Source organism: Oncorhynchus gorbuscha, linkage group LG25 (genome assembly GCF_021184085.1).
Source record: "Oncorhynchus gorbuscha isolate QuinsamMale2020 ecotype Even-year linkage group LG25, OgorEven_v1.0, whole genome shotgun sequence".
Taxonomy (NCBI): Eukaryota; Metazoa; Chordata; class Actinopteri; order Salmoniformes; family Salmonidae; genus Oncorhynchus; species Oncorhynchus gorbuscha.
This window is the reverse complement of record NC_060197.1, coordinates 37,331,041-37,344,478: the sequence shown is the minus strand read 5'-3', so window position 1 is coordinate 37,344,478 and position 13,438 is coordinate 37,331,041. Positions and strand designations below refer to the sequence as shown.

The following is a 13,438-nucleotide window of genomic DNA, read 5'->3' as shown; positions in this document are numbered from 1 at the left end:
CAGTCCCTGTGTAATCGCCATGCCACCCAGTCCCCATGTAGTCGCCATGCCACCCAGTCCCCATGTAGTCGCCATGCCTCCCAGTCCTATCCGTTTGTTTACTTTGTTCCATGTTTCAAGCGTTACAGAATACCCAATTATGTAAGGGTGGATTAGGTAAGGCTCAGTTCTTACGCAAGCTGGGGCTGTTCCTAACATTTCAACAAACTTGCGCGGTGTTGCGTTGCAAATATGAAAAAGTACCAATTAACATTGGGTTTGTCTCCAACAAGTTGTTCATTACCACCCTCCTTGTCCTCCAGGGTTGGGAGTAATGGTAATTTACCCAACCCTGTTGTCCTCAAGCTTACCTAAGCTCAATCACACAAAGCTCTCAGCATGCCAGTCTACCATGATTAAGCGTTCTCTGCCGAAGAACACTGCTCTCATACCAAATCCCTAACTCTCCCTCTTTCTTTCTCCCTTCTCTCGCTCTCTCTCTCTCTCTCTTTCTCTCTCCTGAGCTGATAACACAGTGCTAATTACTGTATTGAACTAAAAGCTTCTCGGAGAGAAGAGAAACGAGCGAGAGAGAGAGAGATAGGCTGCTTGAGAGAGACTGAGCGTGCCAGGGGGATGAGAGGGTGTGTAGGGGTAGACTAGAGAGGGGTGGGTGTCTCATATCTCTGGTTAACACACTGCAAACACCAATCAAGTCCCATCTAATTCAATGTGAGCTATTGCACCATCATTGTCCATCCCTGATCGCACTGCATAGCCAGAGCCACAATCCTTTGACTTCAGAATGACTAAATTCAATAAATGGGGGGAAATGCACTTAATTATCTTTATATGCTGTTAGCAAAGCAGTCACTTAATTATCTCTACATGGTGTTATCAAAGCAGTCGCTTCATTATCTCTACATGGTGTTATCAAAGCAGTCACTTTATTATCTTTATATGCTGTTAGCAAAGCAGTCGCTTCATTATCTCCACATGGTGTTATCAAAGCAGTCGCTTCATTATCTCCACATGGTGTTATCAAAGCAGTCGCTTCATTATCTCCACATGGTGTTATCAAAGCAGTCGCTTCATTATCTCTACATGGTGTTATCAAAGCAGTCGCTTCATTATCTCTACATGGTGTTATCAAAGCAGTCGCTTCATTATCTCTACATGGTGTTTTCAAAGCAGTCGCTTAATTATCTCTACATGGTGTTATCAAAGCAGTCGCTTAATTATCTCTACATGGTGTTATCAAAGCAGTCACTTTATTATCTTTATATGCTGTTAGCAAAGCAGTCGCTTCATTATCTCTACATGGTGTTATCAAAGCAGTCACTTTATTATCTTTATATGCTGTTAGCAAAGCAGTCGCTTCATTATCTCTACATGGTGTTTTCAAAGCAGTCGCTTAATTATCTCTACATGGTGTTTTCAAAGCAGTCGCTTAATTATCTCTACATGGTGTTATCAAAGCAGTCGCTGACTGTCCATGTACTCTATCTATCGGTTGTGAGGAGAGAGGAGATCACACATTGTAGACAGTATAAAGATCAATGCTGCTAGCTTCGCCATCCTTCCAAAGTAATGTATAATTCAATGGTTGGGGATCTGCACAGTTATCAATGCAGATAGTCGGTCCTTCCAAAGTCAATGATGTACAGTATGACGCAACTGGCACTACTGTTAGGAATGGAGTTTAGGGACCTCTGTAGAGCCATATTACACACTGTGTGTGCCTCCCAAATGGTAGCTTATTCCCTATGGGCCTTGGTCAATAGTAGTGCACTATATAGGAGATAGGGTGCGTCCTAAATTACACCCTATGTTATATCTGATGACCTCTTTGCTATGGTTATGCAGGAGACATGCTGGTGTGCTGTTTAGCTACTCTCAGAGCCTAGTAAACATGAGATCAATGATTCATGTCTGTTTGCATCCTGGTACTCGGAGGCACAGTCAGCTCCTGCAGATATCTGTGTTGTTTGCTATCGTTAGTGAGCATAATGTTTATGGCTTGACGTTTATGCACGGCACAAAGTCATAACACACCCTCAGATCCTACCTTCAGTGTGTTTTGAGAGCGAATAAGTCCTTTTCCCGCATTTCTCAAAAATGTTAATGTCTTTGCTATATTGCATTGTACCTACATAAGATAACACTAAATAACATTTTATTTTGAAAGCAACGCCCATTACGAACAAGTTACTCAACCAAGTACCATAATTAATGACAAATTCTATGATCTAAGCCTTAATGGAAAAGTCCACCCAAAAACAATCTTTTGGTATTTATTTCATTAGTCCATTGTCCCAAAACAAATTGGTGGAATTCAGCCGTGTGCATTAGTACAGATGCTTTGTTGGTCTAACCCAGCTTTCACCACTCTAACGGATGGCTCTGTCGATACCCTGCTTTTCCTGGTATATCTTCCTTTTGCTACACTAATAGCTGATGTGTCGTTTTCACGGCCCGGCGAGCTCGCCTTGCTCTCCCGCTGGTGGACAAGGAGAGAGAGATGAGACAAAGACAGAGATGAAGGGACGGAGGGGAGGTTGGGTGTAGCAGACGGAGGCAAACAAATAGATAGATGGAGATAGAGGAGACAGAGAGAGGGATGGCGGTATGGGGAAGAGAGGACAGGAAGAGACAGAACATGAGTATTTCAGTTTTGGGGGAGTGGAAAGACAACGATGACAAAGACAAAAGGAAAAGCCAACATGTCCCCAAGTCCCATATCAAACATTACAACTATGGCTGAAATGGCCCATCGCTTTACAGCTGAAGAAGTGCAGAGATCATACGCTACATTCAACAGCTAAGATGTCTGCCCGTCAGATCCTGTTGATCTTCTTAGTTCCATTTCCTGTGCCAGCGATCTGACGGGGCGCTCCTCTCAACCACGTTCACATGACCCATGCATTTATCAGTTAGCTAGCATTGTGTCCCCAACACACAGACACACACACACACACACACATTGTCGTCTGTGCAGTTAATAGGCCAGCTTATGGAGGCTGTCATGTGTTTTGCGCTAGACCAAACCTGGTAATTGCTCTATAAGTACTGTACAGCCTCAACTGGGGGCGCAAGCTAATGTCGCAGGGCTGCTTTAACGAGCCAGGAGCCCCCCTTCTGCTCGACGTGATGCTACGTCAACACCATCGAAACGGGATAGGGGGACGGGACACAGGGGAACTGACCCAGATTTCTCCAAGGCAGAGAAGAAGAAAAAACCGTTCAGCTATTCTGATTGAGACGCTTTGATCATGACAAATAATTATTTGATGTTTAAATAATACCGTCACTTTTGCTGGTTTTGATTTGCACTGATAGCAGACTACATGGTACAGAATGGGGGGAGTCATCTCTTCTCCTGAAGTTTCCCCTTGGTAGAAATCTAGGATCATATTCCCCTCCCCCAATCTTAACCCTAACCATTATAGGTGGAAATGCTCAACTGACCCCAGATCAGCGTCTAGGAGAAACTTTACCCTACACTGAGTACCACCAGCCATTACACTACCGTGGTACATGTATATTCCAGTACTACATGTAGAAATCCTGATTCAACTCATCAAAAGCTTGGTGATTAGTTACTAGTTGAATTCATTTGTTTATTTTATTTAACCTTTATTTAACTAGGCAAGTCAGTTAAGAACAAATTCTTATTGACAATGACGGCCTACGCTGGCCAAAACCTAACCCGGACGACACTGGGGCCATTTGTGCAACACCTTATGGTACTCCAAATCATGGCCGGTTGTGATACAGCCTGGAATCAAACCAGGGTCTGTAGTGACGCCTCGAGCACCAAGATGCAGTGCCTTAGACCACTGCACCCTCGGGAGCCCTAATTAATGAGGTGTGCTGGTACTGGAATAGACTAAATAAATGGAACTGGCCCGTGGAGAGATTTGGTTAACACTGATCTGGATGAATGAAAAGTATTGCAGCAAGACGTCAACAGTGCAGCTTGCGCAGGTCGTCCAGGTGTCCGGATGAAGGAAGTGAATGTCTGCATTCCTAAAATGTAACATAACAAATGTTCAAACACCACCTGATCCTTCATATCTGTATTCATCTGCTGTTTCCCTCTCTCATTAAACAAGCTGCATTCCTAAAATGTAACGTAACAAGGGTTCAAACACCACCTGATCCTTCATATCTGTATTCATCTGCTGTTTCCCCCTCTCATTAAACAAGCTGCATTCCTAAAATGTAACGTAACAAGGGTTCAAACACCACCTGATCCTTCATATCTGTATTCATCTGCTGTTTCCCCTCTCATTAAACAAGCTGCATTCCTAAAATGTAACGTAACAAGGGTTCAAACACCACCTGATCCTTCATATCTGTATTCATCTGCTGTTTCCCCCTCTCATTAAACAAGCTGCATTCCTAAAATGTAACGTAACAAGGGTTCAAACACCACCTGATCCTTCATATCTGTATTCATCTGCTGTTTCCCTCTCTCATTAAACAAGCTGCATTCCTAAAATGTAACGTAACAAATGTTCAAACACCACCTGATCCTTCATATCTGTATTCATCTGCTGTTTCCCTCTCTCATTAAACAAGCTGCATTCCTAAAATGTAACGTAACAAATGTTCAAACACCACCTGATCCTTCATATCTGTATTCATCTGCTGTTTCCCCCTCTCATTAACCACGTTCTATATCCAGACAGAGAAAATACTCATCAAATATACATTTAAAGACCAATACTTTGAAAGCACAACGTTAGAAATCCATTCTAGGCTACAACATCATTAGATATTTGTTATCAAAGGGAGCGCTGCCCATTTAGGAGATGGTAAATGAAATGGAAGAGTGTGTCTGGTGCAGATTTTACCAAGGGCTCATTAAGTCCAGGTGGACACACACACACACACACACACACACACACACACACACACACACACACACACACACACACACACACACACACACACACACACACACACACACACACACACACACACACACACACACACACACACACACACACACAATTTGATGAATAAGTAAATCCATCCTGGCTATGGATACATAAAGGAGAACTCTGTGTACAGACACAGTGAACAAATCACTGTGCTCAAATCAATTGTGCTGCTCATGATAAAGAGCCCTCATCCCTCCCCCCTGTATTCCTTCAGGCTTGAGCTTGTCTTGAATATTAACTTGAGCCTGGGGGTTGAGGAGAATAGATAAGGTATTCTGCCAGGCAGTACAGGGGTGTGAGAGCACAGAGTTCTGAATGGGCTTTTTATTATGGCCGCTATTAACCTAACTTCCACTGTGATAATGTAGTGTGCTGTGGCTCTGGGCTTAATGGACGTCAACAATGTATTATCACTGGGTTGTATTATATGGAGTGTGGTGAACTCAAAATGGAGATGTGTAAACTTTGGGCTCTAGTTACATCCTACAACCAGAGTTGATCCTAGTCAGGTCCCATTGACAGGAGAAAACTCCTGTTTTCCCCAGAAATAGAACCCCCTCTCACACCCTCTCCCTCCCCTCTCTCTCTTTCTCTCCCTCCCTCTCTGTTACAGAACACGGATGACATATTGGTAGCGTCTGCTGAGTGTCCCAGCGATGACGAGGACTTGGAGGAGTGTGAGCCTGGAAATGGTGAGTCCACTCTGGGGGTTCTGTGTCCACTTCAGGGGGTCCATCAGCCCAGCAGAGACCCACAAGAACAGAAACAGCTAGCTCCCCTAACCCAATTTTTTCTACTACTGTGACCCCATGACCTCTCATATGCAGCTCTGATTGGCCAGATGTGCACCCACCCTGGTTTCTCATTGGCTAAGATCTCAAAGTGGTGCAGTGACAGCTCCAAAGTCACCCGAGCCATCTGCAAAGTAACCTAGCTTCCTAATTGGGTAGCTGCAGGTGTTAGACGAGCTGCACCAATCAGTCTCTCCGATCGAATTGGGGCCGGACAGGTTCAACATTGAACTCCTCTCGACCGTCCGCCTCACAGTGGCGGCTGAGTGGACTCGGAGCTGAGCAATGTCGACGTGAACAGAAAGGTCAAACAAACTTCTGTCATGGGATGGACGGGGGTGTGAAAAGGGCAGGATGTTGATAGATTTTACCGTGATTTCAAGACACTGGCTGGCTGCCTGTGCGCTGGCCGGTTGCCTGGGAACTGCCAAGAACTCTTACATGCATCATAATGCTAAGACTGCCAGAGCTAGGTTCCACTGGGCATGTTTGTGTTCTCCAGTGAAGACTCAAATCAAATGCTTTCCCTACAGCAACCTAGGAGGTCTAGAAATAACCTTTATGAAATACTTAGTTAATGTTCCATTTTTTTTAAATCTTGTTTTCATTTGATGTGGAATAGAACTCAGCAAAGATTACATTACGTTTGACAATTTTTATTAAATCGATGTTAAGGTGTTGTTAAAAACCACATGAAAATCGTATTACACCTTAATTAAGTGGGTGGAGATTATGGGAATCACTGTGCTTACTAGGTAACACTGATCTACACTAAGCCAAAATATTCCACACTAGATCAATTCTCTGCGTGGGTTAACTGTAGGTGGTGGAAGCCGAAATAGAGGTGTTATCAGAATGAGAAACGATCGTTTTTCAGTAGCTGAAGACAGAGCGGTATCACACAGCTCCTGATAGACACTAGGCTGTCTCTAGGCTGTCTCTAGGCTGTCTCTAGGCTGTCTCTAGGCTGTCTCTAGGCTGTCTCTCATACTATTGTCGGGGAAAGTTTCTACTCAGTCTGGCCTTCCCTGATAGACACTAGGCTGTCTCTCATACTATTGTCGGGGAAAGTTTCTACTCAGTCTGGCCTTCCCTGAGAGACAGAACATCACACACACACACACACACACACATTTATCCTCCACACAAACATTATGTTCTGTAAACCTTTCCATTTTAGTCATTTAGAAGATGCTCTTATCCAGAGCGACTTACAGTGAGTGCATCCTAAGATGGCTAGGTGAGACAACCACATATCACAGTCGTGGTAGAGGGGGGTGGCAACAGCCTGAATCCCTCCTTGAAATCAAAACCCCTGTGAGAGACCTAGCATTATCTGATGTGTGCCAATGACTGGGGAGATCTACCTCTCAAATGAGCCAATGACTGGGGAGATCTACCTCTCATATGAGCCAATGACTGGGGAGATCTACCTCTCATATGAACCGGCTGCAGGGGCATTGTAACTCTCTGAAGGCTTTTCAGTGGAGTCCAAAGGGAAAGAAACACACACCCACACACACACACACACACACACACACACACACACACACACACACACACACACACACACACACACACACACACACACACACACACACACACACACACACACACACACACACACACACACACACACACATATATATATCAAAACACACATACAAAGTTAAATAAGGGGAACAGGCGACAGAGAGGGAGAGAGTGAGACCGATCATGAAAGAATGAAAGACAGTGAGAGAAAGCGAGAGAGAGGGGTGGAAAGCCACATCTTGGAGGAGTGATTGGCGTTGAGATGTGCGTCACGTCTCCTTGCTCTCCGACGAGAGAGGGAGCGACAGAGAAAGAGAGAAAGAGATGTTGTATCCCTCCCTGCGTAACGTCTGAGTTTTCTATCTGCCCTGCCTGCCTCTCCCACCGGGCTAATTAATATTTGGCCTCGTTAGACTTGCTGTAATTACATCATCCAACCGAGCCTGGATTTGGTTTCGTTCACTTTTAATGAGCCCCAGACAGAATAGGAAGAATACATAGCAGGGCTCCCTTTAACAAAGCCCTGCTATCTACACCACAGCATCAGCTTTGGAGGACTCACGCACATAGTCACACAAAGAGATACAGATAGTTCCAGTCTTCTCTCTTTATTTTACTAGGCAAATCAGTTAAGAACAAATTCTTATTTACAATGACAGCCTACGAACAGTGGGTTAACTGCCTTGTTCAGGGGCAGATTGACAGATTCAATCTAGCAACCTTTCGGTTACTGGCCCAATGCTCTAACCACTAGGCTACCTGCCGCCCTTTAGCCTGCTAACAATCTATCTACCCCTCTCTCTCTCTCGCTCTCTCCCTCCGTCTCTCTACTTCTCTCTAACTCTATCTCTCGCTACCTCTACCTCTTTCTACCTCTCTCTTTTACTCTCCCTCTCTCTCTCTCTCTCTCTCTCCCACACATGTACACTACAGTAATGTCTCATGAGAGGGCAGGTGACAGTGCTGTCACAGAGCTCCACATCAGCGAGATGGAAGGTTCACTTCCCTTTAAAGGTGCACTATGCAGAAATCGCGGCGCAATTTCCCGGTTGCAAAAATCTGAATAGTATACCTAATTTCAGTTTATGTGACTAAGCAAGCAAGTATAGTGTAGATAATCATTGTATCATCTAAGCAGATGTGAAATATGTTTTCCATAAACAAAAATATTGTATTTCCATCTGTTTGAAGCTGGTGTACAAAACCGAAAGTAAAATAAAACTTATAAAGCACATAGCATAGAAATACTGCACATAGAACAGACATACCGCTTCTTAGACTTGCTTTCAATGAGAATGGCAGATCTATAACACACATTTCTATGTGAATTTGGTCAGGTTCCCAAAATGTTATATACTGCAGCTTTAAAGAACAAATGATGGGGCAGAAATAACTTTGGTCAAACTGATTCATTGAGAACAGTGGGTATCTGTATGGTGATGTTGATATATATTGAGTGTACACATAGACTGACCAGGTGAATCCAGTTGAAATCTATGATCTCTTATTGATGTCTCCTGTTAAATCCACTTCAGTCAGTGTAGATGATGGGGAGGAGACAGGTTAAAGAAGGAGTTTTAAGCCTCAAGACAGTTGAGACATGGATTGTGTATATTTGCCATTCATAGGGTGAATGGACAAGACAAAAGAGATCATTGAAAAGTTACCTCATTAATTATAATCAAATATTTCATTTCTTCTTGCACATGTATTATACATCTGTCTGAATAGAGATTTTCAGAGGAATGTACACACTTATGCTGGTTGATACTACATATATATTTCCATGTGTCAATAGACTATATTTGAGGCATTTTCTGTGCATCAATACATAGTATATTGTCAGTCTTATGAGGTACATCAAATCCAATATGCTCACTGAGGCAGAATATCAACTAGCTTCAACTCAACTCTCCAAAGGAACAAAAACACTGCAGTCATATCAAAACCTAAATGAATTAATGTCCCAAAATCACATAAAACTGTGAAAAGGTGTAAACAAATGTTGTTTGGCAGATTAGTGTCACTTTTTCTTACTGAGATTGTGGGATTAAATACCGTTGTGGATTTTAAGATAAAATACAAAAATATTTCAGTAAATATTAGTAAGAAGTGAGAAGACTGACAGTGATGGAGAGAGAGCGAGAGGGGACAAAGAAGACAAGATGGAGAGAAGAGGGAGATAGAAAATCAAAGGGGCGGCAGGGTAGCCTAGTGGTTAGAGCGTTGGACTAGTAACCGGAAGGTTGCGAACCACCGAGCTGACAAGGTACTGTCGTTCTGCCCCTGAACAAGGCAGTTAACCCACTGTTCCTATGCCGTCATTGAAAATAAGAATTTGTTCTTAACTTGACTTGCCTGGTTAAATAAAAGTAAATAATAAAGAGGAAAATAGGTTGATATTTCATACGTTGACTCATCCCAGGATCAAACAGGTAAATAGGTTGATATTTCATACGTTGACTCATCCCAGGATCAAACAGAGGAAAATAGGTTGATATTTCATACGTTGACTCATCCCAGGATCAAACAGAGGTAAATAGGTTGATATTTCATACGTTGACTCATCCCAGGATCAAACAGATCAAACAGATCAAACAGAGTAAATAGGTTGATATTTCATACGTTGACTCATCCCGGGATCAAACAGAGGTAAATAGGTTGATATTTCATACGTTGACTCATCCCTGGATCAAACAGAGGTAAATAGGTTGATATTTCATACGTTGACTCATCCCAGGATCAAACAGAGGTAAATAGGTTGATATTTCATACGTTGACTCATCCCGGGATCAAACAGAGTTTGTCAGGGCCTCCGGACTCTCTAATTTGCGTCACGCTGAGGTAGAAACACTAGGCTGCCGACCAAGCCAAAACCGGGGAGAATTCATGGCACCCATCCAGAAGTGCCGTGCAGAAAGCATTGTGGAAAGGAGCAATCCGTAATCAATCAGACGGGGTGAACGTAGTTTCATCAATCAACGTCAGAATACATGACCCTCCCTCAGGACGTAGGACGGCATGCGTGGACTGTGTGTTAAATGATTCACTGTCTATGTGAAAGGAAACGGTGTGCTTTTCTCTATTGAATGCAAACTAGGTCCAGACAAAAGAACTTCTTAACTAAATCAAGGATGTAGTCTTCATGAAATTGATTATTACCCAGTATAGCAGACCATTGCAGAGATGGAGAATGCATTAGGTTAGACAGAGACCAGAAAATACCGATTTCTAATCTCGATTCCATCCACAACGTAGTAGAAGCAATTTCTATGCAACGTACAAACTCTGAACAGTCAGTCGTTCGACCGTTAAAATTTCAAGTGGCTCAGGACGAGCCAACGTGATAGGCAGAATAACTAAGTCCCAGTGTTTGTTCAGGACGAGCCAACGTGATAGGCAGAATAACTAAGTCCCAGTGTTTGTTCAGGACGAGCCAACGTGATAGGCAGAATAACTAAGTCCCAGTGTTTACATCAGTATCCATCTTTAACGATCTGCTTGCTTATTAGGGAAAATACACACCCCTTTTGAGTTTTGGTTTGGTTTTTAAAAAGGTGAGTATTCCTCTAGTGCTGCGGAGAGGGTGACCCACACAGGCAAGTGACCACAGCAGGCTAGCCTAACTAGTGGAAAAGCTCAGACTCTGTCAACAGGTCAAATCATTTCACAATGGAGTGAGTAAAGTGGATTTTCAATTTTCCAAACGAAGGGCAGTGTTATGGGTTCTCTATGGGTTCTCTATGGGTTCTTGGCAGTTCTCATTGTGACGATGACCAAAGCATTTGAAGCCTGTTTGAACAAGTCCATTCACACCAAGTCCATTCATCATACGGCCAATGGCGTGGCTGTGTGGCCAATCTATGGGTGCGAACTGACCAATCAGAAGCTGCATATGCCGTTACAGGGCACAGTCATGGGAAGGGGAAGTATATCAGGTGTTGACAGGACTGTGTCCAGACAAAGAAACACTCAGTGAAGAGATGAGTGGAGTCAGGTGCAGCTGTACACGTAGACGTCTGTGTTTGAGGGTTGAGAACCCATTATCTTCTCCATCCTGTGGTTAACAGTAACTTCTCCTATCATGGCACCAATGACAAAGCTTATGGCACTCACGCTAAAGCTGTGAATTCTGTGGCCAGTAGAGAGTGGTGGTATCGTTTGCAGGGGTGGTCCTCTCAAAATGCAGGTGTACAAAGACTCTTGAACAATTCCTTTGACCAAGTGTCACTTTTCCCCAGCTATATTCATTCTGTAGACACAATGAGCAGCTCCAGCAGAAGCACAGCTGCTTTAGGTTTTCTCACAACTCTTTCAGTGTCAGACACCAATAACTGGGCCACGCAGTAGCGGAATGCATTGAGGGACAGTCGGCCTACAGAGAGGCAGGGGGACAGCGAGGCATCGCGTTGGCACCATTTCCGTCAGACAGACAGATGGCGAGGTAAAGATACACGACCAAAAGTATGTGGACAAACATCTCATTCCAAAATCCTGGTTATTAATATGGAGTTGGTCCCCCCTTTGCTACTACAAGAGGCTCCACTCTTCTGGGAAGGTTTTCCACTAGATGTCGGAACATTGCTGCTGGGACTTGCTTCCATTCAGCCACAAGAGCATTAGTGAGGTCGAGCAATGATGTTGGGCAATTAGGCCTGGCTTGCAGTCGGCATTCCAATTCATCCCAAAGGTGTTTGATGGGGTTGAGGACAGGGCTCTGTGCAGGCCAGTCAAGTTCTTCCACACCGATCTCGACAAACCATTTCTGTATGCACCTCGCTTTGTGCACGAGAGTATTGTCATGCTGAAACAGGAAAGGGCCTTCCCCAAACTGTTGCCACAAAGCTGGAAGCACAGAATGGTCTATAATGTCATTGAATACTGAAGCGTTAAGAATTCCCTTCACTGGAACTAAGGGGCCTAGCCGTAACCATGAAAAACAGCCCCAGACCATTATTCCTCCTCCACCAAACTTTATATTTGGCAATATGCGTTTGGGCAGGTAGCGTTTCCCTGGCATCCGCCAAACCCAGATTCGTCCATCGGACTGCCTAGTGGTGAAGCATGATTCATTACACCAGAGAAAACGTTTCCACTGCCCCAGAGTCCAATGGTGGCAAGCTTTGCACCACTCCAGCCAACGGTTGTCATTGTGCTTGTGTGTAGCTGCTCGGCCAAACCCATTTCATTTTGGAACTCAGTAGTAAGTGTTGCAACCGAGGACAATTTTTACTCACTACACACTTCAGCACTCGGCTGTCCCGTTCTGTGAGCTTGTGTGGCCTACCACTTTGTGCCTGAGCTGTTGTTGCTCCTAGACGCTTCACAATAACAGAGGTTACAGTTGACCGGGGCAGCTCTAGAAGGGCAGAATTTTGGCGAACCGACTTGTTGAAAACGTGGCATCCTATAATGGTGTCACGTTGAAAATCACTGAGCTCTTCAGTAAGGGCATTCTATTGCCAATGTTTGTCTATGGAGATTGCATCGCTGTGTGCTCTATTTTCTACACCTGTCAACAACAGGTGTGGCTGAAATAGCCGAATCCACTCATTTGAAAGGGTGCCCACATACTTTTGTATATGTAGTGAATCTGCACCTCCATCTTATCGAGACACTCAGAGAAGAAGCTAACTATCTCTGGAGTCCAGAAGAAGGGAAAGTAGGAAATGTTTGAAAGATAACTCAGAATCTGACAAGTTTACAGAATATGTATGACAAATAATCTTATAATCTATAGTGCTATCTTATTTGGGCTAATGGTTCATTCATTTTCTCTGTGAATTTTTCTCTTTTCCTCAAATATGCCACCACTTTCTTTAAAGGTGTATCTTAACCTTCAGACACAGAGATACACACATAAAAGTAGGCACCTTTATGTTGCCAGGGTAACACAACGGCCATTTTGGCTGTGCGGTAGGAGTTGTAGGAGTTGGGAATGGGCTGGTTCCTATAAGGTTGAATACTGACTAACTTTTCTCTTTCTCAGCATTCATGTTTTTACTCCCTTTCAATGCCTGTTTTAGTGCGCTGTGTATCGTTGTTGATCATCTTTTGACAGGTTTTGTGTAAAGGTTGCTCTATAACCCTTCTGAAAGTCCCTTGTCCTACTAATTGTGGGGTTGTCAGGAAAAATGTGGCTTGTGGGGGCTTGAGCGCTGGTGTGATATGTTGGCCTGGGGGTGA

At 43.8% G+C, this 13,438-nt stretch overlaps 1 protein-coding gene across 7 annotated transcripts in view; it reads left to right on the top strand.

Moving 5' to 3' along the window:
* The window catches only part of LOC124013620 (neurexin-2-like), a 1,135,017-nt gene that overhangs the window by 1,116,868 nt on the left and 4,711 nt on the right, over nt 1-13,438 (top strand). For all 7 annotated transcript variants that reach the window (XM_046327950.1, XM_046327944.1, XM_046327948.1 and 4 more), the window contains one exon: nt 5,542-5,620. In XM_046327950.1, coding sequence (XP_046183906.1) covers nt 5,542-5,620 — 79 coding nt within the window. The remainder of the gene's footprint in view (nt 1-5,541; nt 5,621-13,438) is intronic.